Source organism: Cyanidioschyzon merolae, chromosome 8 (genome assembly GCF_000091205.1).
Source record: "Cyanidioschyzon merolae strain 10D DNA, chromosome 8, complete genome".
NCBI classification, from domain to species: Eukaryota; Rhodophyta; class Bangiophyceae; order Cyanidiales; family Cyanidiaceae; genus Cyanidioschyzon; species Cyanidioschyzon merolae.
Window position 1 is genome coordinate 31967 of NC_010134.1, and position 25495 is coordinate 57461.

Here is a 25495-nt window from a genome sequence, read left to right on the forward strand (position 1 = left end):
TGCAACCGTTTTTTCAAGGCAGTATGCGGGCACAGCAATTCGTGCGCTGCATTGACGAGACCAAAAAAATACTCGAGGTCGTCCCATGCCAACTTGTTAACGAGCGTATTCCTAAATTTGACTGTGTTTCTTTCGTCAAATAAAACAATCCGCACGAAGAACAGTTCCTGTTCTCTTTATGGCTATCGAAGGGACCGCGTTCTATAGCAACATGATATCTTTCAAAGGATACGTTCGCAGAGGCTACCGTTCTATTTGGACTGTGTTTCTTTCGTCAAATAAAACAATCCGCACGAAGAACAGTTCCTGTTCTCTTTATGGCTATCGAAGGGACCGCGTTCTATAGCAACATGATATCTTTCAAAGGATACGTTCGCAGATGCTACCACTCTTTTTGGACTGAGTTTCTTTCGTCAAATAAAACAATCCGTACGAAGAACATTTCCTGTTCTCTTTATGAGTATCGAAGGGACCGCGTTCCACAGCAGCACGGTATCTTTCAAAGGATACGTTCGCAGAGGCTGTCGCTCTTTCTGTTTACATGGAAAAGCGTATCGGGCACGGATTTGAGTCAAAGCAGCGATCGCTGCCAGCGGAGAGAGCGTAAACGCTTCGCACGAAGGCAACGTAGATGGATCGAAATCTCTCCGCATGTTCTTCAGCGTGGATCGCCTTCCAGGACTCGTTTCGTCGTGGATTGCATTGCGTTCGACAAATCCTATGTCGAATGGAATAGCGTGCGTTTGCGCTTGCACTTGCGGCGGACACAGTACTAGCCGTTGTGATCGTGAAGAGAGCAGGCAGCGGACACTGGGTACGGCGCCGGGCGGGAAACATTGGAGTGCACCGCGAGGAGCCCTCTTTACCCGCCGAAGGCATGTACCGAGCAGTGAAGAAAACGTTGATGCGCCACGGGCTGCCCCTGGAGTGGAAGGCGCGCTAGACGTATAGAGACTCTCTTCTACATCCAAGAGTGTTCATTGCGAAAAGCTTTCCACTGCTGCATACAAAGAAAATGACCACGGTAAGCGATACGTTGGTCGCGACTACTCTCTATGTATCAAATGCATCGACAACTGCGGAAACCGCAAAATCATGACTTTAAAACTGCCATCTACATCCTTCCACTGCTGATCACGGGGCCGGAAGGAAAAGACAGATCATCGTATTCAGAGCCGGAGGTAAGAGACAGGCAAGTATGCAGGAGTGGGAAAGCCCGCAAGTACTGGTGCTGACGACATTAAGAGCAGGCCCAAACTTTAGAGTCCACACTCGTGTTAGGCAAGTGGACCTCTTGCATGACAGCCGGGCACGGGTGTAACAATATGTCCGAAGAATCCACAGGCGCTCACGAATGAACCAGACCTGTCTGGATTGTATGCCCATCCGAATCGCATGCTTCCTCCGTCGAATGTGTGATCAGCTCGACTTGCCCGTCAGGTGCATCCTTCAGGGCACTCATGCTCGGCTGGTGTCGTTCGTCGGAAGCAAGCTAGATGCTGTTCGTGGACGAACGCTGCGACGCCCACCTTGCCGGGTCGGAACGCGACTCAAACGATGCACACCCGTCAGCTCCGATACGTTCCAAGACAGTCTCGCATGTGCATCAAGTGTTTTGCTTAGACGCCCTTCTTCGCCTTCGTCGCGTGCGGTCATTTGTTCCTTCCTCCGCCTCGAGGCTCGGTACAGGTTTCACACGAACCTCTTTCAACACCGGTTCATGGAGCGCTTCCGTATCCCCGGCTGCGGTGCCAAGTGCCTCCGTGGGTTTCTCTTGAAGCTGATGAACGTGCTCTGCATTTCGAGAAAACTCGACTCGCTTCTGCGGCAAAAGCCGTTCGGCTGCGCGCAGTCGTTGGCGGAAGTACAACCACGTACCAGCGAGAAGCAACACCGTCACCCCGTACGATAGCCATACTTCGGGGTACGCTCGAGTGATGTCAAACACACCGATTCGTGTTGACTCAGGCTCGTTACTCGGATAGCTTGAAGGCTCTGCGTCAAGCGGTGTGGCGCCCCGCTCTAGCGTTGTCGCAGCTCCAGTGCGGGTCTCAAGGGGGCTACAAAAAATGAGCCCCTGCCCTAGAGCGAACTTTTTCACAGTACAGCCGGCTTCGTACATATACGACCAGAGCGACATGGCCTCGATCATTAACTTACGAAAAGGTCACCAGACCCTATCCATATCTTCGCTCGTAACCAGCCAAGTGGGTGCGTTCTGCGAAAGCGTTTGTCACTGGCGGGCAGCATCATCGAAAGCGCCGCTGTGGCGTCGTGGCTTGCAAGTCCTGTTAGTGTCTTTCAACTCAGTATGTGCAAGCACCACCCCTGTGGTGTACAGTAAGAGATCGAAATCACGATGCAATGTACCGCATAGATCGTAGAAGAACTGCGTGTTGGATATCTATTCTTTACTGAACAGTGACGGAGGACTGCATTCTCCTCTGAGGTCAGTTACACTACAGCATTCAGGTGGTTGAGGACCACTGAAAGAAAGAAGCATACGCGCTCCGCATCATAAACCGATATTCTTAATGAATGCATGCTACCAGTCGTAGAAAACGACCGACTGATCACTTTGCGTTAGGCGAAAGCGGCGATAATAGACACCATGGGCGCCTCTGTTTCTCAACAGCTTGTTCGTGTGATCCTGAAAACACTGGAATACGGTTGTGAAAAAAGCGTCCTAGTTCACGTCCGCCCATTTTCCACCGAAATCGCAACGACAGCGTTCTTGGAACGTCACTATCCATATGAAGCACAGGAAAGTCGGTTTCGTTTTTTTATCGATGATACCTTCGTTGGGCGATTCTGTTGTAGCGTATATGGGTATTCGCGGAACAGGGTGCCCGTGTTATGCACGACTGAACTCGAAGAGAACGACGACATCATCATTTGTTGGAGCTGTAGTGGAATTATTTGTCGGCCTCAGTTCCGCCCGTAAAGCAGGCCCGTACAACAGCACCAACGACTTTGTCGAATCATTGAGGACGTTTTCCTGACGTCTGGCGACGCCCTTACATTAGGAAAAGGTGGTATTTCACCATTACCCTTCGTGTTCGAGCTTTTGCTTACTCTATCGGGGTAGAGCAGCACTTCATTCTTCCGGACGCTCCGTGTTTCAACTGCATCGGATCAGTGTTCTCCATCATGAAACATAACCATCGCTCCACTGGGCGAATCGCTAAATCGTCCAGCACACGGTGACATGCTGGGGCATATTTCCTCATTCTCGTGCAATCTCTTCTTCTTCTGGGAAGATCGTCACCTACTGGCATTAGAAAGTGCAATCATTTTCAGAACAAAGGAGAGAACGATCTGGGATGTACACTTCAGAGCGTCGAGAAGGAGACAAGGCAGCGGAGCGCTTTGGTGATAGAGAAGTATAGAGAGCTCGCAATGCAGCAAGTGGCACGGAGGGCACGAGCTCTACCAACCCCTGCACTGACGAGTTCCACCAAAGGCAATAAACGCATGGAGTTCGTGCACTAAGAATTCAACGCCGCCATCTATATCAGACGATATGCAATGCTGAAGACAAGACCTAGGGGCGTGACGCGAGCCAACGTTATGAAGCAGTCTCTCAGGCTCGAAGTGTGTCTGGATGAAACCCGAAACCGATAGCATCGATCTGGTCGAAAAGTGCTGGAAGGTGGCGTCTGCGCGTGGGTATGCATTTACCCCACATTGTCGTACAAAATACTTGCGCCAATCATATGTAGTTCCCTTGCGCTTTCACCTGCTCTCTGTGGGCTATTCTTCGAGCAGTATGCATGGGGGTCTGGTCGGACTTTCGAAAATTTCTTGAAGACGGTGCTTTCTTCAACCAGAATGGGTTTAAACCCGCCTGGTTCGTATACGTGGTGCAGCTCTGGAGCCTCTTGCAAGCTTTCATTCTACCAGCTGCGCAAACCTTGGCGGGGTTGTTCGCGCTTCGTGTTGCTGCTGGAGTTTTGAGCCGTCTGCGGCCTTTTTGTAGACTGGCTGCTCATCATCTACCTAGTTTGAATTCTCTCTGGAATGATAGGCACAATGGTTTGCCACTGGGCACGGACGCGGTCGCACTGCGGAAACGCGGTGCTGTCACCGACCGTGCTGCGGCCCTGGAACCGCTCGGCGCCAAACTAGCGCACTCCAGGGCGGAAAACGCTGGACGCTGCGACACAGTGGCTTGTGAAGCTGGCGGTGCACCGCGGAACGAGACTTGTATTGCTCGCTGTCGGTCATTTCTGGTAGAGCTACGACGAAAGCCTCAGCTTGGCTGGCCGAGGCTTCTCTATCGCGTTCTGCAGCTGCTCATTGTGCTGCGCGGGCTCATGCTTTTCAAGCATCTGGCGCTCACGAACGAGCCACGGACTTATTTTTATTCGACAAGTATCGTACCCCCTCCGTTATGCCCACTGAATGACCTGGAGCCCCTTATTGAGAAGGAGTCTCGTTTTCTGCAAGTGGAGTTACCTCGTTATGTCGCGCAGGTCCAGGAAGCGCTTTGGCAAGATGCCAGACGCTATGGTGAACCAGGCATCCGGAAGCATCGCATTGTGCTGTACCGCGCCAGCTGCGACGGCTTGGGCAACCGCCTGACCGGCCTTGTATCAGCGTTCTACTATGCCTATATGAGCCAGCGTGCCTTTCTCGTAGACTGGAACGGCTGTGCAGCGGTCGTGAGCGGCACTCTCGAAGATCTGGTCGATCCTCCCTTCGCATGGAGTGCACGCGACCTACTCCGCGTCCTCGGTGCAGACGATCGCCAGCATGCTGCTCGAAGAAGCGATCAAGATACGGATCCGGTGCTCGTCGAATTTCAACGTATCTTCGGTGATGCCGGTGTGCGGCGTCTGTCGACTGCATACTGCAGGCCGTGTCCGGAGCGACGCCCTCTGCGAGACCTGGAACATATGCTGTGTGAGCGTTTTGTCGATGACTCGACCCCCGTTGTCGACTTTTACGGCACACACTGGACTGGAGCGACCATTCAGCATAATCCCTATTTCCGGACTGCTTCTTGCAAACTCTTCGGCAATGATGCCTTTGGCATCCTTTCGCGTGCGCTGCTCAGGCCAAATGCAGTGGTTCAGCGCATCGCGGCTCCGGTTCTTGAGGAAATGTCAAGGGCGGTTCTCACGATCGCTCTGCAAATACGACGACGTGACAGCTACGGCATCTCGGCGGCCATGGAGGAGGTCATGTGGCGCTGCGCACAACAGATTCGAGTGCTTCACTTTCAGCGACGAACACTCGGAGACCGCTCGAACAAAGCATCGACACCCGGCCATTCGACTGGCCGAAACGAGTCCGGGATCGGGAATCAAACTTTCTACCGCACGCTTTTGTTCATCGCGGCCGATAACGATCGGTCCCGCAAGCGGATCGAGGACGGCAGTAGCAAGGAGCACACTGGCCTCCATGCGATCTATTTGTCAAGCCCGCTGACCAAGACGGAGCTAGTCGGGATACAATACGCTTTTGCGGAGATGTACCTGCTGAGCAAAGCAGATGAGATTATTATCAGCCCGTATTCGAGCTTTGGCAGTTTCACTCATGGCTGGTCCAGTAAAGTACCATGGATTGCGCTGCGTTCGGGGAAGTGCATGCAAACGACTTCGAGCATGCCATGCGATGTGTATTGGTTTGGAGTGCAGCGCCTGTCATGTTTCAATGCGAGCATGCTGAGTAGTGAGATGGTGAACATGGATTCATGCTATGGTTGAGGCGCACTGCCTTGTGCTCGACGCAGACGAACGCTGCCCAGACATGACCGGGTGTATCCGAATGAATAGGAGTCGTTCAAAACGTTCTGCGTAGAGCTGTGAATTCGGGGACACCTGGACTAGGACGCCTGTTCTGGTCCTGTTTGTTTTCTTGCAGGTACTCGGTAAAAGGAATGTTTCATGTTGATGGGAAAGAGGCTGCCGAGAGACTCTGTGGTGGAGTCACCGCCGGCCTGTGAAAACTGACCTTACCAGTCTTTCTCAGTATTGGAAGGGTAAGCGGGTGTATAAGCCACGCTTCCCGGAGTCCATAGTCTGAACATGGTGTACCCCAATGAGAATGTATTAAACTCTATCTACACAGTTTGCTCCTCGTCAGCTCATTACAGTTTACAAATTTTTCTAAGGTATGCTGCGAGAAAATGCAGAGTTTGTGAAGTTTCCGTATCTTTGGATTGAACATCGAGGAAGCGACGCAGGTACGCAAAGCCAAAAGCACCTATCTACCGCAGACTGTCGCGCGTTGCACAACTCAGTATCAGCTTCATAGGGAAACACGAGTGCTTACACTAGGTGCGACGGGCGTTCATCTGACTCGAGGCGACTTGATTCTAGAAAATGCTAGCCCTTCACACGGGTAATCCAAGTAGGGCAAACGTGGGTTGGTAATGAAGAAATAAGCGAACATAGCGACGACAGCAGTCCGAGCGGTGATTCCGTCGCATGGTCTCTTACAAATCCGCACAGAGACAGTGTTTCTGAACACCGCGTACTTCGTCGAGGCACTGACCGTCGATTCTCCTTCGCATAGAGTTTTGTGCTGTTCTCGGACAGTGTGGCTCTCCACCTCTCAAAGTCGGCAAGGCGTATTCAGCTAGGATTCGCGTTGAGATGCTTTTCGTGTCGACCGATTTTCTCTGGTTCAATCCAGTCGAAGAGGTATTCGACTGTTGGTGTGGAAAGCCGTTTCTACGCTCATGTATTGAGAAAAGTTCCGTCTGCATACGGGGCACCTTTCTTCAACAAGACGTTCTTCGGAACCTTCACCAGCATTGAACTGATTTTTTGCGTTATTGCTCATGCGTGGGCGGAACCAGAAAGGTGCGCTTCGGTCCGAGCGCTTGCTCGCTGGGAGAAAATCACGAAACGCAACGTGGAGTATAGTAGGTAAGCAGATGCAAAATGATACTTTCAGTCGGGTCGTCCACCCAGAAATTCGGATTCCTGAGAGAAACGGATACGGGTTACAGTGACCATATCAATGCTACACTGCCAAATAGAGGAGAAGGAGAAGAAAACGCCGGGCATAGAAAAGATACGATCCTTCCAAAAAGAAGACATGGAGGAACAGGAAGCATGAGCTCGCTTAGAAGCTGGGCGCAACTATGGGTCGCAAAGCCTCTTACTCGAGGAACGCTTGCCTTGCGCCACCCGCCGTGAAGCAGCTCGGCGAGCAACTGGTCACAGCAGTTCCAGTCACGTGGCTACAAGCTATCCATATTTCTCACTAATTTTTCGATGAGGCCTATGTGCGACAACAACAGCTGCTTTTCGGGGTGGACGAAGCGAAATGGCCGGATCGTTGGATCAGGGATTTCCTGACACAATTTCCTGGATACTTTAAAGCGTCACCGTGCCCCGCTGACGATCGGAATATATCCAGCGCAGGTCGGAAAAGTATCAAATCGATCGATGAGATTCGTTCTGAACCGGTCAAGATGTGCGAACCGAGAACCTTTTTGATGAACTTGGATTCCAGGCTGAAGAGTATACTGCCCGTTCCGTGAGCTCCACAGCACAAGGACAATGCCGAAGATCTGAACGGAAACCATGTGAAGATGCTCTGCTACTCCAGGGCTCCATATTCTCGGAGTTTATATCTGACAGACACCAGTCAACATTCCAAAATGTGGAATGAAGGCGTCAGAACGCATGCCGACACCCCGTGCATCGTTTCGAGCGGAGGGCGGTGCTTTGTTTGCATCATTCAGCGAGGACGTGAGCTTCCGCATCGCTCATGCGGATGACCCTTGGCAGTGGTATCTGAGGGTGCGCGGGGGTCGCCCGCGGTGTCCGTTGTACGGGAGCGAGTAGCTTGCATTCACCAATTTCTCCAACGGGTTGGAACGGGAAACGACGCACAAGTTGCGACGTTCGGTGGTATCTAAGGGCGCTGGTCGTGTTGGTGCGCGCCTGGGATGCACCCCTGGTCCATCGCCACGCTCGTGTTGAGAGCTCTGGGATTCATGCTCTCCGCTGCCAATCGACGAATTCGGGGCGGTATTCACGCATAACGTGCACGGTTGCACGCTGGAACTACGAGAGAAGGAGAGCGTGAAACGTAGCCAGCTGATGGAGATGGTGCTCGGTAAGCTAGCCAAGCATTACGTGGCGAGGAGTTTGAATACGATTGGCTTGCAATGACGTGATTCCACCATCAAGAATGCACCCTAGAGGATTTTTCTCTGGGGTCTGAACGGTTCGAGCAGTATCCAGAAAAGTCTCGTGTTTTCTGAGCGTGTGGCGGCTTTGAATTTTGCAAAGTCTCGAAGAAGTCGTTTGGAGCTCGATTTGGGCCTTTTCTGATGCGTTGAAAACTTTCGAAGAAAAAAGGCAGTGCTCAGAAGCAAGAAAATTGGTTTCTCACCTAGTGCCCGGCACTGGTAGAGCACGGTCAGCGATCGAGCAAGGCTGGAGCACCCCATATATATTCCGGAACCGGATTTTCCTGACGATTGGAGAACGCTAATAGTGGTTCATATTCGATATTACAGAGTATACGCAGGGCCTGGAAAAGGGTCGTCTTGGTTTATAACGCGTTGGGTGAAAATGCTCAGCTTTGTATGATTGCCATCACCCGCCTAGGCTCTGCGGGTCGCGCAACATACTCGTTAATGCCACGTTCCTCCGGGGGATTCCGGATAGAAGCATTCATCTATTACCATCAGAGACACCCGTTTCTTCACGCAAGCCGACTAATTTCGGAAGCATTAGCGCGACATGTAGCTTACCATCGAGCGCGATACCCCAGAGAACACACAGCTCCGAAAACTGCAACCAGAATAGAGGAGAGGACCCGATGCTGTGGTGGCGCGGGAAAAGCGTTCCTCGCGCCTTCCTCACAGAATACGATGTACTAGGATGTGAGGCACAGGGGCATCTAAAAGCTCGAGCGCAGTGGCGTCAGCACGCATGCGAGCGAGCGTAGGCAGCATGAAACCCGGCGTTTCAGACTACAGAGCCCAGCATTCTATTTGCCTGTCTGCGCTGTCTTGGTGCATAGGCATTCCAGCCGTGAACGTTGCACTGCTGTGCATAATTGAGCGGTCCCGCTGCTTCAAGAATTTCGGGGAATACCTTGCACGGTATCAGCAGCTGGAGACTGCGCCTCGTATCCCGCTTCCGTACCCAGGAATTCGATTTAGTTTCCCTCACGAATATATCTCGCATGACATCCTCCAGTCTCGCGTGTTAAGTCTACGGCGAAGCGATGCCGCTGGCAGCTCGTGCTCAGGCTGGACGAAGCGTCAATTTCTCGCCGAGCACGGAAACCGCATCAACCAGAGCATCTATAAAGCGATCAATGTCTGCCGAGGAATTATAGACGTAGACAGAAGCTCGGGCACTCCCTCCGACGCCAAGAGCGTCCCGGTGGAGCGGCTGCGCGCAATGGTGTCCTGCACGAATCGCGATCCCATCTAGGTCGATGATGGTAGCCAAATCACTTGGATGCACACCACGCACATTGAATGCACAGAGGGCCGCTCTCTCGAGACCGAGATCGTTGTCCAGGGGCGGCCCATAGATCGATATCTCTTGGAACTGTTCCAGGGATTCGTAGAGATATCGGGCAAGCTGGAGCTCGAACTGGTGAATGCGTTTCATGCCGCCAAGGCCATCCTCCAGGTAGTCTATGGCTGCGCCTAGTGCGACTGCATCGCCAATCGAAGGAGTTCCCGCCTCGAACTTATGCGGCAAATCTGCAAACGTACTGTGGTCAAGAAACACTTCCGCGATCATCTCACCGCCACCGAGAAAGGGTGCCATTTCTCTGCGAAGCACGTGCTCTTTCCCATACAGGATACCGATCCCCGTCGGGCCGCACATTTTGTGACCACTGGCCACGAGCCACTCGCATCCGATATCCTGGACGTCTACTGGCATATGAGGAACCGCCTGGCATGCATCGACGAGCACGGAAGCTCCTGCTTGATGAGCTAGCTCCGTTATTCGTCTGACGTCCTGCACGTACCCGAGAACGTTGCCAACATAGGCGATTGCCACCAGCTTTGTTCTCTCCGACAACATTTTCTCGAATGTATCCATGTCCAAGGCTTGTACCTGTGGCAACAGCGGTATGTGCCGTAGTCGAGCTCCGGTGCGCTGCGCTACAAGCTGCCACGGCACCAGGTTGGCATGGTGCTCGGCCACCGAGACAATGATTTCGTCGCCAGGAGTGAGGTTCCCGCCCAGCAAACCCCATGCGTACGCTACAGTGTTAATCGCTTCAGTCGCATTCCGGGTGAAAACAATTTCAGTATCCTTTTTCGCGTTCAAGAATCGAGCGACTTTTGCTCTCGCGCTCTCGAAAGCCTCCGTTGCCTGCTGTGAGAGCCTGTGCGCCCCGCGGTGGACGTTCGCGTTTTCGTACCGATAGAAGTGCGAGAGCGCTTCGATGACTTGCAAAGGCTTCTGCGACGTCGCAGCAGAGTCCAGATAGACGAGTTGCTTACCTTCCGTGGTGGTTCTCTCCAGGATCGGGAACGAGTCCTTGTCCAAGGCAGCGATCGCAGGACGATTTCGGCGGTGTCCAGGAGCTTCAACAGATGTGCCAGCCTGTCCGACACTGGAGGCTTCAGCCTTCAGCCTGTATGCCCCAACCCAACGAGCAGCTCCTCTGTGATGAGCGCAAGTTCGTCCAGCAGCACTGAGACACGATTCTAGAGGTGCCTGGTCACGAGTCTTGGCACCGGAAAGCTTGCCGCTTCTACCGAAGCGTGCAGTACCGACGGTGTGCTGCACAGTAAACATGTGACCCGAATCCAAGGCTGTGCAAGGAAAAGAGTTCCCGAGTTCGAGTCGTATATTTTAGACAGCTACGCAACTTTGCAGAACGCAGCTGCTGACCTTCAGTATAGAACCTGTTCTCCGACGCTGGACGTGAATCACAGCGGTCTTGGAGCAGATAATCGTAGCGTGCGGCGAGCGCTGCTGGACCGTCATGGCACTTGGTCAATCTCGAAAAACAGTCCTCTTCTTGGTTCGATTCTTTATTTGGTTCACCGCAAGCCTGGAGGCATTGTCCATTCTTCCGTTCAGCATCTGGTGAGGTTTTTCTGGGATGCTTCTGAATGTCTGCAGAGTAGACGCCGTGCGCTCGCGGTGGGCGGACATCAGCCTTTAAGATCTCGCAGAGCTGTTGCTCTCCAGTTGACGGCAGACGCCAGGTTGAAGGTCGCGGGAAATCATCTGCTCCGGGCACCAGCGAGCTAGAGTTAAAGCGTCTCAGAAGTACGCTTAGGGCAAAAAGATAAAATCGGTTTGAAGACGAACACCACGGAGCCGGTTTTGAGAGGCTCGTGGAGTCGAGTTCCTTGCGCTGGGTTTCGGCTGGGCATAACATAGCTGTGCGAACTGTATGTGGCGGTTGGCGCGCGAAGAGGCATGAATTGCTTGAAAAAATGCTAGCAAGGGGTTCGATTATGCAACCGCTCGTTGGAATCCTGCTTCGATGGTGACGAGTGCGGTTTTTCAACACGCTCAGCAATGACGCTGCTTCGCGTGCGTGGCGCTGCGTCCGCACGACCGATGCAGGGATCCAGACTCTTTCCCCGAAGCGTCGGACCCAGACTTCGCGTAGTTTCGACGATTGCTCCTCAAGCCAGGTTGCCGAAAAATGCCTGCAATGGCGCCAATTCCGAATTCAGCAGCAATAGGTGAATACTGTGCTTCGCATCGCCTACAGGATGAACTGAGGCATCCGATTCGAATCGCAGCTTAGGATCTTTATAGTGTATGGGGCCACTGATGCTTCATGGACGTCTCGTGAACTCTCTAGCGAACGCTTGCGCAATTCGACTCAGGAAGAGCTCGTTCCACTTCACCGGTCTTGCTCTATCGCATGGGATGCGCAGATTCCGCCACCATGGTGCTCGCCTGAATGGATTCTTCGAAAGCCGTATTCACTGAACGCCTCGGATGTACTAGGGTGCTTTGTACAAAGGATCTTGTCCCAGAAATAGACAAAAATCCTGGAGCGGGTCGAGCACGCGTTGCCCCGTCGGTAACACCATCGTTGCTGTCTAAGTGATCCGCAGTACGAGCGAAGAGCGCAAAACTCGCGCAAACAGGAATCAAACGTCACGAAATTGTACAAAAAGTGTCCCGGAGGCGGTGTCCGTGTGATTGCGAACAGACCCGCCCCGCTGCTCCTGTGTGCGCACGCATGTACGCGTGTGCGCCTCGGGTACTGCCATCGCTCGCCTAGCGGGGCAGCTTTGTCCCGCGGACCTGCGTATGCGTATTTGCGTGTTTGTGTGTGTTTGTGAAATCATACGGTGCATACATGCGACATCAGCATTCCAAGAGCATGGCTGTCTATATGAAGCACGCAGGCGAGGCGTGCGTGCGATCGAGCGTTGACAACGCGGTGCCGACGCACGTTCTGCATGCATGCCGTGTCGGATGCGTGCGTCGCAGGCATGCTCTCCCATCTCCTAGGCGACAGCAATATGTTTTGTGCTGAATCTTGGGGTTCTATTTTCCAGTTGCGTCTGAAACATGAGCGAAAACCGTTTCAAAACTGCAAGCATACTAGGGACGAGTCGGAAGCTCAGTGCGCCGGACCTGCTTCGTGCACTCGAGACCAAACATACGCCAGCGTCAAGCGAATCCGCAAACCGGACTCTTTATGGACCAATGCCTCTTTCAAGAGCACTGCTTTCTAGGCAAAGGGCATCGTCGCGTCTCGCAACCGCGTCGATGACAATCTATGCCCATGCGGGCCAGTGTCGGCTGCCGAGGATGCCGCTGGAGCTGTGGCAGCGAGCGTTTCGATTCTCTGAGTTTTTCGACTTTGTCAGCTTCTTTATGGGGGCTATGGAAAATCCGTGTCATGCGTGTTGGGTTCAACTGCGTGCGCTCTATCGAAATCTGTCCTCCGCTCGACTCACTGCGACGGAACGCTTTGTTTTGAACCTCGTTTGCCGGGTACACCCAAAGATGCGGGCACTTGATGGGTCGGCGAACCGCAGGTCGCACCGCGTGAAAAGGAAGTGCCCCTCCAACATAGGCGACGAACCTGTGCCGTTTGGCCCCGACTGCAGTGCCATCGCTGTCGACGTCGCGATCGTGAATGCAGAGCGACTCGGTGTGCCACGACGTCTCATAGAGTCTGCTCTCGGAGATATCGCGTGGAGGCTCAATTTCGTTCACTTTGGACAGATGGTTTCCAGGGTTTCTAATCTAGATATGCGAGCGAACATTCTTCGCTGCGTTTTTGCACGCCAAAGGGTCGGTCCGCGATCTGCTGCCGCGAATGCCCTAGCAGCGCTCGAGACGGGCGCCGCTGACCGAAGCCTGGAGTTTCTGTGGCGCGTCGTACGCGACTGGGACACGGCGCGACGGGCGGAATTTATCGCTGTTGTGCACGCAGCGCTCTCGGATCCGCAGCGTCTTTGCAGTCTGTTCTGCTCAAGAATAGATGGAGTGCCGGGTTTGATCTGATGAGAATGGCGCTTCAAGCCGAGTTTTCTGATGCGCTCGAGGACGATGACCCTCGCATAAGTCACTGTCTACGCTATACTCGTGATGAGCAAGTCATTGTTTTGCGAAGGAACTGAAAGTGTACCACAGAGACGCACCAGTGTTCCCGCTTTCGGGATGGCAAGATTGGATCTGGGCGATGATTGGTTTTCGCGCATCCAGTGAGCAGAGTTACCTGCATTCACCTCTGTTCCTCCCTGGATCTCAATTGCATGCCATTACAACGTCCGATGTCCTCGAAAACCCGTTCAATCGTGGAATGAGTAGTGCTACAATCACACCCGTACTGTGATCGTCGAGGTTCCTCGGACCCGAGATGCCGTCGCCGCGCCCGCCCGATGCGTGACGGTCTCGGCCTTGCTTTTCTCGATGATGATATCGTGATATGAGTTTTTTGTAAGGTTTGCAGTCTGAAAACGGGTACCCATGCGAAATCACAGGTGAAACTTCAATTTGGCGTCAATGGGCGGCGCATGCAACACCACGCATCCTCAACGTACAAAGCTTCCGTCGGCAGCTTCTAGCCACGGGAATGGACTCTATGCTGATTTTCCGCCAAAACTGCTACTCGCCCGCCGGCCTGGGCGTTAGGTGTGCCAAATCACGACCGTCAGAGCGATACCATAGAGATCGCGTAACTCCCGGAGACACAGTGAAGATGTATTCATCGAAGGCTACCTCATGGGCTAACTACCAACCACAACGGAGCGGTATAACGCATTCTGGCGCGTACAGTTTCCTCCAAAGTGCACGGTTCTCCAGCATGTTTCAGTTGCGCGTTCTTAACGAGCACATCCACTGGAAGCGAACCCGTCACCCAGGTATCCGCAGCGTTCAGCTGGCGGACACGCTCGCCGACGGTTTGTGACTATAATGGACATTGATGCCCATTTGCATGGATGCGACGCCATGAGCACCTCCGCCGAAGCGCACACCATCGTCAATTGTAGATGTTGGCAGACGTGTTCTCGCCCCTGCTTCGAAAAGGCATCGTGCCTCGTCGACTGTCGCCACGGGCTCTAGTGTGTTCCCGTCGACGCAATAGCTAGACCCGAAAGGGCCTCAATGCAGTCCTTGGAATGAGAGTTTGCTCATAACATGCTTGGGTAAACGCTTGTTCATGCCTTTTTCTCACAACTATGGGGGTTTGCTTCGCCCGAAAACGCGCGTGGTAGCGCTGGCTGACTTCTGGCGTTGTACAGCGCTTGTCGTCCTAAACTCTCCAGATAGATCACTGTCCAACGAACAGGTGCACGGTTTGGCGTCAGCCTGCGGTTTCGTCGTTGCAGCCGACGGTGGAGCGAACTGGCTGCGCGGAACCAACGTCAGACCCAATGTTCTCGTGGGCGATTTGGACTCTGTAGAGGACGAAACTAGGAGTTTTTATGAGAAATCTTCAGTTTTATGTCAGAGTGATCCAGATGAGAGTCGAAACGACTTCCAAAAAGCGCTGACTTGTCTACCGGACGCGTTCCAACGAGCGGTTGTCATCGGCGGTGATGGCGGTCGCTTCGATCACCTGCTGGCAAATATTCATGCCATGTATGCAGACGCTATGCATCATCAACACCGAGATGTTGTTCTGCTTTCGAGTAAAAGCATGGCGTTTGTGCTGCGGCCCGGTGGCCATACCATCCACATCGATGAATGTGTAGAAGGTCCCTCATGCGGCATGTTCCCCATGGGCGGGCCCTGCAATGTCCGCACGCGAAACTTGCAATGGGATGTCAATAGCGAAGGGTGGAATGGTCGTCCTTTAGAGTTTGGCTCATTCATAAGTTCGTCGAATCGCATTCTCGGAAACTCGGTATTGATTTGGACGGACGCGTTCCTGCTGTGGACCCATGAGGTGCGCTGGCCGTCGCCAGGTGGATAGCGGCTGGCCTGCAGTCAAGCCCCATGCGGTGCGTCGCCACTCGTCCTGAGTACGACAACTAGGACCCAGTGAAAGTGCGTTCCGAGGCAATGCTGTGGATACGTGATCTCCGATAATGCCGAATGGGACTTGTGAGCCTCGTCTTTGGTGTGCCAAAGAACGCCCAATTTTTCGAGATAACGCTTCCTTTGTTTGGTCTTGGATAAAATCGAGTAGGATGTATGGGCCTCGTCTCTGGTGTCTCAAAGGTCGCCGCACATAAGCATCCATTGGCAGAGAACGCGCTCGAAAGCCCGGCCAATACCGGGAGCCAGCCTAGAGTGTTCAGCACAGTGGCACCGTGGATTTTATATTTCCGCAACCGAGACATTCGACGTTTGTTTCCGGAAATAGATTCATCGCCATAGTCCCCTTACTAGTCATTGCAGTGAGAAAAGCTTCAAAGGAGATTACATCGGTCAACTGGAATAGAAATCAAGATCTCAATTAGATACGAGTCCAGAGAGATTTCCTCGACAAGCCCTCTGCGATATGGCAATCCTGAAGTTGAGGCGCCGCGAACCATTTCTGCGCACGCTTGCGTATTCATTCCATACAGGCCAGTCATCGCGTACGTCAGTGGAAAGACCTATCCTCAGGCTCAAGCAGGGCGCCGCTCAGACGCACGCTCTCGTACAGGGAACCATCTCGTTTTACCTACGCAGTGTGCACTGACGTTATCACCGGAAATGATATCGTATTTGAAGACCGGCATGAGCACACATAATGACCAAGTGACGATTTTCCTCAGGCCGCCGGCAGGTGCGTGTCTATGTAGCGGAAACTACAACATGTTGCAGCCGCCTCTGCTCATTACGGGACGCCATGATGCGCTCTGAGTTCCCCCAACACATCCCTGGCACGGCGCTTGTCTTGGGAGTACTCTCCGACCAAGGCATCTCACGCAAGCTTCCACATCCATGTACGGGATGCTAGAGGGAGGACACATAGTGTGGTTGTGAAAGAAAGCAACCACCGCTCCACCACTAGAACCGGGGGATAGCTCCAACTGCGCTCGAATCTCAGCTCACTTGCAAAATCTTCAGCGTATAGTGTAGTCTGATCTGCCACGTTCGTCGCCGTGCTTCGAAACAGACTGTCACTTCATCAATCGCTCGTAAGCTCGTTGACGCTCCAGTCCTCGTACGCGCCGTTCGGCAAGTGTCGTCGAATCTTCAACGGTATCTTCTTTGCACGAAGTTCTTTCTCCGCTATCAGCAGTGGATCGCTTTCACCCTCGAGGTCAACCAGCACGGGGGCTCCCAAACTGATCTGCAGAGCACGCGCGCCAAGCACGCGTGCGCGTTCGTACTTGGTCAGGAAAGGAGTCGTCACTCTATTCTTTAGGTCCGACTGGTCTTTGCTCCAGTGGCTTGATTCTCGAGCAACCTTCTCATTGTCCCCAGCGTATATCGTTGGCTTTTGCTCCTGCTCCCCGTCAGGGAGTACTTCGGCATCGATCTCTGTTTCAGGAACGGACTCTTTCAGCTCCTCTGACTCTTCCTGAAGTTCCTCACCCTCATAGTCATCGCCATAGTCATAGGGCAACTCGGGTTCAGCTTCCTCGTCTTCGATATAGTCATCTACGTCTTCCTCATCGGCTGCCATTTGCAGTTGTGCAGTGACGTGCCGCAGCAGAAACCTGTACGCTCGATGAGACGCAAACGTTTGTCTGTGGAAGCTGGTCGGCACGCTGCGACGTCCGCGCTGGCGATGCGCCCCGTGCTGTGGATGGCGCCCGCTGCTGCGCACTCAGCGACTTCGCATCTTCCACCACCGAGCGTCGCCAGTGTTGCCTAACGAACGTTTAATGACGAAAATTTCCCGCAAAATGTGGATAGCTAGCAGCCTTGTGTCCGGAACTCCGATGAAGAGCTTCCTGACGCGGAGCTTCCAAGCGAATGAGGCCCGGTGAGCCTTCCCCGAATAAGAAGCTTTAAGATCCCAAATGACGCCCTGTATATTTCCGTTTCACAGATGTGAACAACTCGTGTCATGATCCTTGAGCGTAAAAACCGATTTTGACAGCAGGAAAGAAGCCTAGGACATGCCTGAGCCAAAGAGAATAGGCTGTACCGAAGAGCGACTATACGCGATCCCCAACTGCACACTCCGTGACGGATTTCGAGGGACAGACAGCATCGGTATCTAAATGCACGACAGAGGATTACGGGAAGGAAAAGCCACAGCGAGTGCCTCGACTGAGGATGCGGGATTGAACAGTTCTGTTCGTGTACCGGCGTGTAGGCATCTACGCGATTGAATCGCTGCCCGGGCTGATATTGTCGTCATTCTCACTTGTCGCTTTTTTACATGCAGCGATTCGCGGTGCCTTCAGTACCCATATTCAGTTCTACCATATTTCCCGAATGATGTCTCATCGACTGAGACGAGCATCTGTCCTTTCTATTATCAGCGGTCGCGTCTCATTGCGAAATCGAAAGTGCGCAATTCGATGCGAAACGGTAGTCGATAGAAGTGTGCTCTTTCTTCGTCCATCTGCGTCCCTTCATTTCGGCTCGTATCAACATTGCGGAAGCTTCACATTCAGTAGCTCCTTTGATAGTATTTCTTATGAAAGATATGAAGTGGAACGGATCGAAGAAGATACAATCAAGTAAGTAGAGCTTGATACGTTGGTTTTTGAGTGCACGACGATCAGAATAGGTACAGCGAGAAGGATCATGTACAGTGTTGCTGCAGTAGAAATACTGATTTGTTCAAGAATCATCGTTTTCCCGAGCTCGCAATGTAAGCATACAACCTTTCAGCAACAATTCTCCAATCTACAGGACAGATTCCTTGTATTCAATATCAGCGAGAGATAGAAACACAAACAAAAAGGGAACGCAGGTCCACGTACTCCTGAATTCTCTGCTCTATTTAGCAACCGTCGGCCTCTTTAAAATAAGTTGCACTGCTTCCTCGAACCGCAAAAGCAAATCAACGACTCAGCCGGTTCTCCCGGTAGTTTCGACCACGGCTTCAAACACGAGGAAATTTTGCCTCAAAGCGGCTGCTCCAGCCGCACCGCAAGAGGCGCACCCCACGGAGCTTGCAACCCTTTTGGACGTAGCTTACAATCAGTTGGCTCGGACTTCCTTTCGGTGCAGCTATTCCCATTCTAACCATGGCTCGAGGCCGCATCCGCTCTTGTATTCTCTAACTGCACTTGAGTTCCACCCTCAGATGCGTATCATCAAATGCTTTTTCGCAGTTTATGGCGGATGCATTCGAAGTGCGTTCATTTTCAAACATAAAAAATCCAAGGGAAATCTATGGACATCGAAGGCGGGGATCCTCAAGGGCCGTCATTGCCGAGTCCCAGAAGAAAAAACGAAAAAACGTCTTATCGCCTACCATCGAGTAAAAAAAGCAAGCGACGACGGCGAAGAAGAAGATGGGAAATAGATGAGAAAGGGTGCTCGCCCGACAGAACGATGAAGAGACTGTGGTAGCACTGAACCCACCACTTCGAGCAGTCCGTGTAACGGTGAGTCCAACCAGCAGTGCCGCACGGAGGAAGCTCGTGAACCGGGACATTAACGCTGCCACCAGTACCAGGACATGTGCGGTGCTGAAGACGAGACAACAGGAGCAGATGCGATCCAACTTTTTGGGGCCAGACTCATAGGGTCGACGTGTGCGCGAGGAAAAACTGAAACCAAAAGCAGGCGGCTCGTACAACTGCCTGGGAGGCGTCTGCGCTTGAGTAGATCTATATTGACCCTCCGTGGTGGTGAAACGTTTTCGTTATGCTGACAAATATAGGTAAGTTTCGTTGAGTGGAGGATCAAACGCGCAATCTACGCAGATCAACGGGGCATGCGTCGCACTTCCACACGGGCGTCACCGGAATGCGCGCCATTGCGGTCGGAGAACTCCACGTTCCGCGTGCAAAGGCGGACGCGTTCGCTGCGCTCCTGAGTGCTCAAGTTCCGCAACTGGTTTAGGAGCCCTTTCGACGTCACGCAGGCTCTGTATTGGAAAGAGCTACTTCTAGGGCTGTCCAAGAACTTCCCATGGATGTACGTGAAGCGGTTGATCTGCTGACGCCGTTTCGCGTACTACACCTCGTTGCAGCTGCGCTTTGTGCACAGGTGCCATGTAACCCACAGATTGACGGAGCAACTGGAACTAACGCAGCGGTGCAAGAGCGACGCGCCCTCACCTGCTTACACTTGCTCCATGTCGCTCGTGCTGGCCCAGCGGAGAATTTTGACTGGCGACTGAGCAGTCCTGACACATACTTTCCAGCACGCTCTGTACTAGACAGGTTGCCGTCGGCTGAGAGGGAAGAACTCCAACACTTTGCAGACCGCTGGGTAGAGCTTACTCGGCACGTTTTGAGCGAGTCTGTTGACGTTCTCTACGACGCCTTTGAGGTGCTCTTGGGTGACTTGTTCGTGAGTGTGCCGCTCTCACTCGGTGATGTCGTGCTCGGTTCGCTGCAGGTTGACGAGAGCTTTCAGTCACATGAGCAATCAGATACATTTGAGCGCGGTATATGCACTGATAGAGTGCTCCAGCGAAGTGCTTTCGCCGGGGGAAGCGCACTAGGCACTTTTGTACGTCGTTGTCGCGTTGCTTTTGAATCGCTTCCATTTGAGGCCGTCGCTCAACTGCATCGGGAAGTGACGCTTGACCATACGAAGGCACCAAGCACTCATTATGCAAACGTGGTACATACCTCCTTCGACTTTAGTGCAGTTCGACGCGCGGCGCATCGTGCAGTGCGTGCGATTGTTATTGCTGGTGGCCCGCCGCATCCGCGGGACCGAGCGCTTCTGAAGGCATCCACTGACCCAGCGGCTGAGCTCTTCCGCTGGGTTGACGCCGTATGGAGGCGGAACCTGAACGAGGCGAATTTCGCCCTCCGGCGTTACAACGATCTGGCAATAGCCCGATGCAATAGAGGTATGTTCGATAGCGGCCCTCAGGAGGCCGCTGTTGCGGTTGCGGGCATGCTGGTACTGATGGGACACCCGGTGCAGGCGAGAATTGCACTAGAAGAGAGCATTCGCGTTGCGCAGCAGACCGGTGATCATGTAACGCTCTCGAGAGCCTTGACGTGGATAAGTCGCCTCACGGAAAATGAGCGCAAGCGGCTGCGATACCTCAAAGACTGCTGGACGCGTTCTCCAAAACTCAGCCAAGAGAGCGTATTAGCTCGCTTGGCAGCTGCGCACACGCTTCTGAATATGAATTTTCCCCTCGGAAATCATACAGCTACCAAGTTTCGGAAATGGCGACGAATTCTTCGGCACATGGAGTGCGCATACGCTGCGAGCGTGAACTCTCCAGAGGACACACATCTGGTGCTCGCATCGATGCACACATTGGCAGTCCTGTCTGGACAGCCGCTTGTCCTTCGAGAGTCGCTTACGGAGATGCGGCTCCGGTCGCTGCTCCCAAATATCAGGGAATTTACAGAAGATGGAGATCACCGCACTCACGATGAAACTACCTCGAGTCTCTCGTCTGTAGATCATGATTCGTGCGAATCGAACGCAAAGAAAGCTGGCGCCGGCGCAAACTTTGGAGAGCATGAACGCTCGAGGCATCCTCTTGGAGAGCTCCCCGTGCAGTTACATCAATCCGCCTCGATTGATGATGGACCGGAAGATGCTGCTCATGTCGATGCGAATTTTCTACTGACCTCGAAGGAGCTTGGATTAGCCCCTACCGAGCATCTCGCGAGAGCTTTGTGCGCTGCAAGCGCCGAAACGCTCATGAGGCATGGCATTTTGCGAGCTTCCTGGACAGCTGCTTTGCCGCTTCGGAACGCTTGCGCTCTTGTACGAGCGGCTGACGATGAGCCCGAATCGTCGCCCGTTTTGCGCATTTTGCACCAGTGCCTCGCTCGGATCGCGTTCGAGTATGCGGTCGCCCGAGAGGAATGGCAGATCGCTGCCGCCTGCCTAGAGCGTCTAACATCATTCGCACCTCCTATCGTGCAAGAGAAGTATCCAGATTTGGCCGGAAACTCCGCATCGACGGCTACCTTGAACGCCATATTAGATGTGCTCGACTGTCATGCGCGATTCTGGCTCTGTCGTGCACAAGTCTCTGAAGCATTATATTTCGCGGAGGAATTCGCTCAAACCGCTAACAAATATGCAGCCCTTGGTTGCCGCTCGCGTCTCGTTGACGCTTTGCTTCTGCAAGTTGAGTGCTATCTGAGCGCCGAGATGAATGCGCGGGCGCTGGCGGCGTCGCTGGCAAGCATATCTCTCGCTGAATCCATTGGCGACGAGCCGCGGCGTTTTCGTGGTATTCTGTCCCTTGCACAGGTCCGATTAGCAATGCAAGCCGTGGACTCCGCATCTCGGTTGCTTGAGTCGGCAGACTCTATGCTTCTGGATCAGAAAGATTCTGCGTCCCTCGGTAGTGCAGCTCTCTGGAAGTCTTTGGTCAGTGAAGAGAGCTGTTTGTCACATTCAGATAGGGCTCGAGTCTGGATGATGTTGGGCGGAATCGCGCTTGTCAAGATGCAGTCGCAGCAATCCGTTAACACCGGAGAGGCAACCAGCTGCTTCGAGATGGCGTTCAGGACAGCGGACTTGGTCGCCCTTCAACGCGAGGCGTTGTTCGCGCTCCTGCATACCCGCGGTGCCAAGACGGATATCGCGGCCATGACAAACTTCGAATTTAAGATGCAGTGCGTACGTCGACAGCAGAGCAGCTGGGCGGAAGCTCTGCAAGTTTCCGGCTCCACCGAATGGGAGCAAAATGTATGTTGCTACCTCCAGCATACCCGAACAGAATTTCATGAATCCAGGAATTCAGAGAGCGATCTTTACATGGAAGTCGCGGCGGCAAACCGGAAAAGCGAGTGTTGAAGCGTACGGAGCGTTCCTCACGTTCCTATGAAGGCCGGCTTGCTGTGGCCTGACAACAGGACTTTGAACCTATTTCCAGTGGGTTCCAACAAGGGCTCTGCATCCTTCGCCTTCTGTTTCTGTAGCTTCCATGTACAAGTAGCCGGAAATTTCGTATTTCTGCAACTAATCATCGGCAAAAATGTGCCTGTTGCAGAAGTAAACACACGGATGATCGAGAAGACAACTTGTATACATGCCATACATCCACGACTTGAAAGTGAAAGGGTGCGCGATACGTCAATCGGCACGCGCCCTTGACGCGAATCTCATTCCTGGACAAGCGCAGAGTACAATCCGTTTCGCCGAAATTTTTAGCGGCGACGGCGACGACGGCGGCAGCAGAAACCCCTGTAGCAATACTCGTTTGCGGATAGCCGCACAAGTTGAGTCATGACAAACTTTCCCTCGCGCCCACGAAGAAAAACTCTAAGCGGGAGGCCATCTTAGGATAACAATTGCTACACGCTCAAACATGCGCACTCTAGTCGTGATCAGAAGCTGCATCCCGCAGCCAATGCCAATTAACGGCCGCATTTTAAGCTGATATCCGCGCTGCAGCCAATCCAAGCACAGCGCTCGAAAAGTAGAACGCGCTCTGCGTCCACGTGGCGCTACACAGAACAGGAGTGGCATGCATGAGACATTTCAGACAAAGACATCCCTGAGTGCTTCGAGGGCGAGCGCTCTGGACGCGCGTCGAGCCGTACACGCTGCATCGCCAGCCTCGTCACATGAGAAACACTGTATAGCCTGGGCAATCCACAAGTGATGCCCCTGCGTGAACCCTTAAGGCATGCTGCGGTAAACCGACATTCAGCCGCGCGGTTGCCGCCGTTGAGGCTATTGCGGCATGCCACAGCGATATTGTCAGCTACGATATCCCCGCACGCGTCGTGGCACCGTGAGAATGTGCGATTCCTTATGTGAGACGCATTCACCGCGGATTTCAGTGCGAACGGTATCCCCAAGCAGCGGCGTGGAAATGGCCCATCGTTGCTCGATCGACTCGGAAACCTGGTGGCAACTGCACTCTGACGGGTTCAAAAGCCATGCGCGGCGCTCCGGCCCCAATGCCAAGTAAGCCGTATTCGCCGCTACCCGTGACGTATATCTCGTTATCGCTCACTAGAAAAAGTGTGTTCTCGTGGCCACAGGCAATGCCAGTCACTCTGCGAGAGGCAAGTGGTGAATTCCTAGTGTTGAGAATTTGCGGAGTCGGCGTCATTGTGATACTCTCGCCCAAGCCAAGCTGACCACTCATACCATGACCCCAGCAGATCACTTCACCTTGATCACTCAAAGCGACCGAGTGACGCTCCCCGCAGGCAATCTGAGCAATGCGGCGGCCGGCGAGCGCGCCGCCTGTTAGGAGCCGAGGCTCGGAGAAAACACACTGCTTACTCGTGGGATTCTCTGCTGTTTCCTGATCGCAGGACATGGTGATGCCAAGTTGGCCGTATTCATTGCTTCCGAATCCATAAATGCGACCGTCATCAGTCAGGACGAGCGTGTGTCGGTCACCGCTGGCCACTTTGATGATTCGAAGATTAGGCAAAGCGTTCCCATGTTCGTCCCGAAAAGTGACTGCCAAGAGCGATGGTTCGTCGTTGCAGCTTCCGTGACCCAGCTGGCCATAGGCACCCCATCCGCAAGTATACACCACGCCGATAGCGCTTAAAGCGACGGAGTGATGGTACCCGCACTCAACAGCGACGATCTGGCATTCACTGGGGATTGCTAGCGAGCGACGAACATTGCCTGGTTGGCCCGGGACTTTCTCCTGGACGGTACTCACGGGCCACGGTAGGAACGACCTCAGCTCTGTTCCTGTACCGAGGCGGCCATTCTTCCCGCCTCCCCAGGAGAAAAGCCTCCCGTCGCTCGAGACTGCGAAAGTGTGATAGCGTCCACAAGCCACGGCCTCTATGGGCGGCAGGGCTACGGCAGAGCTGCGACCCACGTTTGTGATCGCTTCTGGACCTAGTACGCCTCGTACGCGAGTTGGTAAGGAAACCCTACGTATTCTTTGCCCAAGACCTAGTTGTCCGTACAATCCGTGACCTACTGTGTACAAGGCGCCGTTCCGCAACAGAATTGCAGTGTGACTGCCTCCACAAGCGACCTGCAGAACGTGGTTGGGCGTCCTTCGATCACTTACCAGTCGATCTAATACAATTTTTGGAAGTTCGCTCGGCTGGAATATGTCACCTTCGGCGTATGGAATGCCCAGTCGATGGTTCTTCGCTCTTCCCCACACAACGAGGGCTGGTTGCAGCTCCGAACCTTCCTCAGTGCCTCTCTCCAAACCTTCTCTCCTCATCCAACCAGCTGCCTCGTTGCCGACGAAGACGCTTTATCCCAACAAACCGGTGCAAGCACACCCAAAGAGCGTTTTGCACTGAGGTTAACCCTGCTTCCAAGTCCAGATGCGTCTACTTGACCCTGCGACAAACTCAGCATTTGATTGGCGCTGCAGTAACCAATTCGCGTCGCCGGCGCCGCAGCGGCGGGCGGACACGCTGTCTGAGCGCGAAGGCTCCATTTCGCGGGGGCGAAGGCGCCTCCAGGTACGCGCACGTGCACGATGCCCCGGGGCAGTACCGACTTTGTCTGCTGCACGATCGAGGCGTGCGAAGGAAAACTGATGCAGCTGAGAATCCGATTGCGTCGTTCGCGCGCGACGCTCGAGCTCCAGTTTGGCGTTTGTATCATGCCCAAGCTGGAACGACGCGAATCGGACCTTGGTTGATGCAGACGCTCTAGAACGCTGGAAGACGCTTTCAGTTGGTTTGTAATAAAAGTTGTGCGTTCGGAGGCACTTGAACTGGATCATTAAGGGCTGGTGCGACCCGGGTGGTGGCGTTTCTTCTTTAAATAAGTAGGTGCCTATCGGTGACAACCGTATCAGATTCGAGTGGAAACTGAACTGATCGTTCTGTTCCTGCCTTTGGAGTCTTTCCGAAGCTTTTTAGATATGCAGCTTCGAGATTCGTAGTGCAGCAATATGGGCTTACGTACAATTGCTTTGGTGTAGGATTTCTGGTCATCTTTTCGAAGTGGCAAGTTCCACGCTTCGCCGCTGGCGTTCGGTATATCAGCGTAAACGAGATGTTTCGAGATTTCGCTGAACAAGTGTTCGCAAAATAACGGATATCATTATCCACCTAGTATAAACAAGCGTACACTCTTCCCCGTTCCTTTCGAGTATAATTTTCAAAACA

General features: G+C 53.3%; 7 protein-coding genes and 1 non-coding gene across 8 annotated transcripts; 4 read left to right on the top strand and 4 right to left on the bottom strand.

Annotated features, from left to right (window-relative positions):
- Nucleotides 1-1606: 1606 nt before the first annotated feature.
- CYME_CMH012C (hypothetical protein) lies at nucleotides 1607-2152 on the bottom strand (the record flags this gene model as incomplete). Its single annotated transcript, XM_005535947.1, has 1 exon — nucleotides 1607-2152. One exon carries the CDS (start codon nucleotides 2150-2152, stop codon nucleotides 1607-1609), a length of 546 nt encoding a protein of 181 aa, XP_005536004.1.
- Nucleotides 2153-3773: 1621 nt separating this feature from the next.
- On the top strand, nucleotides 3774-5711 carry CYME_CMH013C (hypothetical protein; the record flags this gene model as incomplete). The annotated part of the gene is made up of 1 exon (XM_005535948.1): nucleotides 3774-5711. The coding sequence occupies one exon, from the start codon at nucleotides 3774-3776 to the stop codon at nucleotides 5709-5711; it is 1938 nt and encodes a 645-aa protein (XP_005536005.1).
- A 3510-nt stretch (nucleotides 5712-9221) lies between these two features.
- Nucleotides 9222-10742, bottom strand: CYME_CMH014C (cysteine desulfurase for iron-sulfur cluster formation sufS; the record flags this gene model as incomplete). The annotated part of the gene is made up of 1 exon (XM_005535949.1): nucleotides 9222-10742. The coding sequence occupies one exon, from the start codon at nucleotides 10740-10742 to the stop codon at nucleotides 9222-9224; it is 1521 nt and encodes a 506-aa protein (XP_005536006.1).
- A 204-nt stretch (nucleotides 10743-10946) lies between these two features.
- Nucleotides 10947-14573, top strand: CYME_CMH015T. Its single transcript, XR_002461293.1, has one exon. It is a non-coding gene; the product is annotated as a hypothetical transcript (transcript).
- A 22-nt stretch (nucleotides 14574-14595) lies between these two features.
- On the top strand, nucleotides 14596-15351 carry CYME_CMH016C (similar to thiamin pyrophosphokinase; the record flags this gene model as incomplete). Its single annotated transcript, XM_005535950.1, has 1 exon — nucleotides 14596-15351. The coding sequence occupies one exon, from the start codon at nucleotides 14596-14598 to the stop codon at nucleotides 15349-15351; it is 756 nt and encodes a 251-aa protein (XP_005536007.1).
- Nucleotides 15352-16497: 1146 nt separating this feature from the next.
- On the bottom strand, nucleotides 16498-16998 carry CYME_CMH017C (RNA polymerase I, II, III common subunit; the record flags this gene model as incomplete). The annotated part of the gene is made up of 1 exon (XM_005535951.1): nucleotides 16498-16998. One exon carries the CDS (start codon nucleotides 16996-16998, stop codon nucleotides 16498-16500), a length of 501 nt encoding a protein of 166 aa, XP_005536008.1.
- A 2414-nt stretch (nucleotides 16999-19412) lies between these two features.
- CYME_CMH018C (hypothetical protein) lies at nucleotides 19413-22232 on the top strand (the record flags this gene model as incomplete). Its single annotated transcript, XM_005535952.1, has 1 exon — nucleotides 19413-22232. One exon carries the CDS (start codon nucleotides 19413-19415, stop codon nucleotides 22230-22232), a length of 2820 nt encoding a protein of 939 aa, XP_005536009.1.
- A 988-nt stretch (nucleotides 22233-23220) lies between these two features.
- Nucleotides 23221-24594, bottom strand: CYME_CMH019C (similar to UVB-resistance protein UVR8; the record flags this gene model as incomplete). Its single annotated transcript, XM_005535953.1, has 1 exon — nucleotides 23221-24594. The coding sequence occupies one exon, from the start codon at nucleotides 24592-24594 to the stop codon at nucleotides 23221-23223; it is 1374 nt and encodes a 457-aa protein (XP_005536010.1).
- Between the last annotated feature and the right edge of the window lie 901 nt (nucleotides 24595-25495).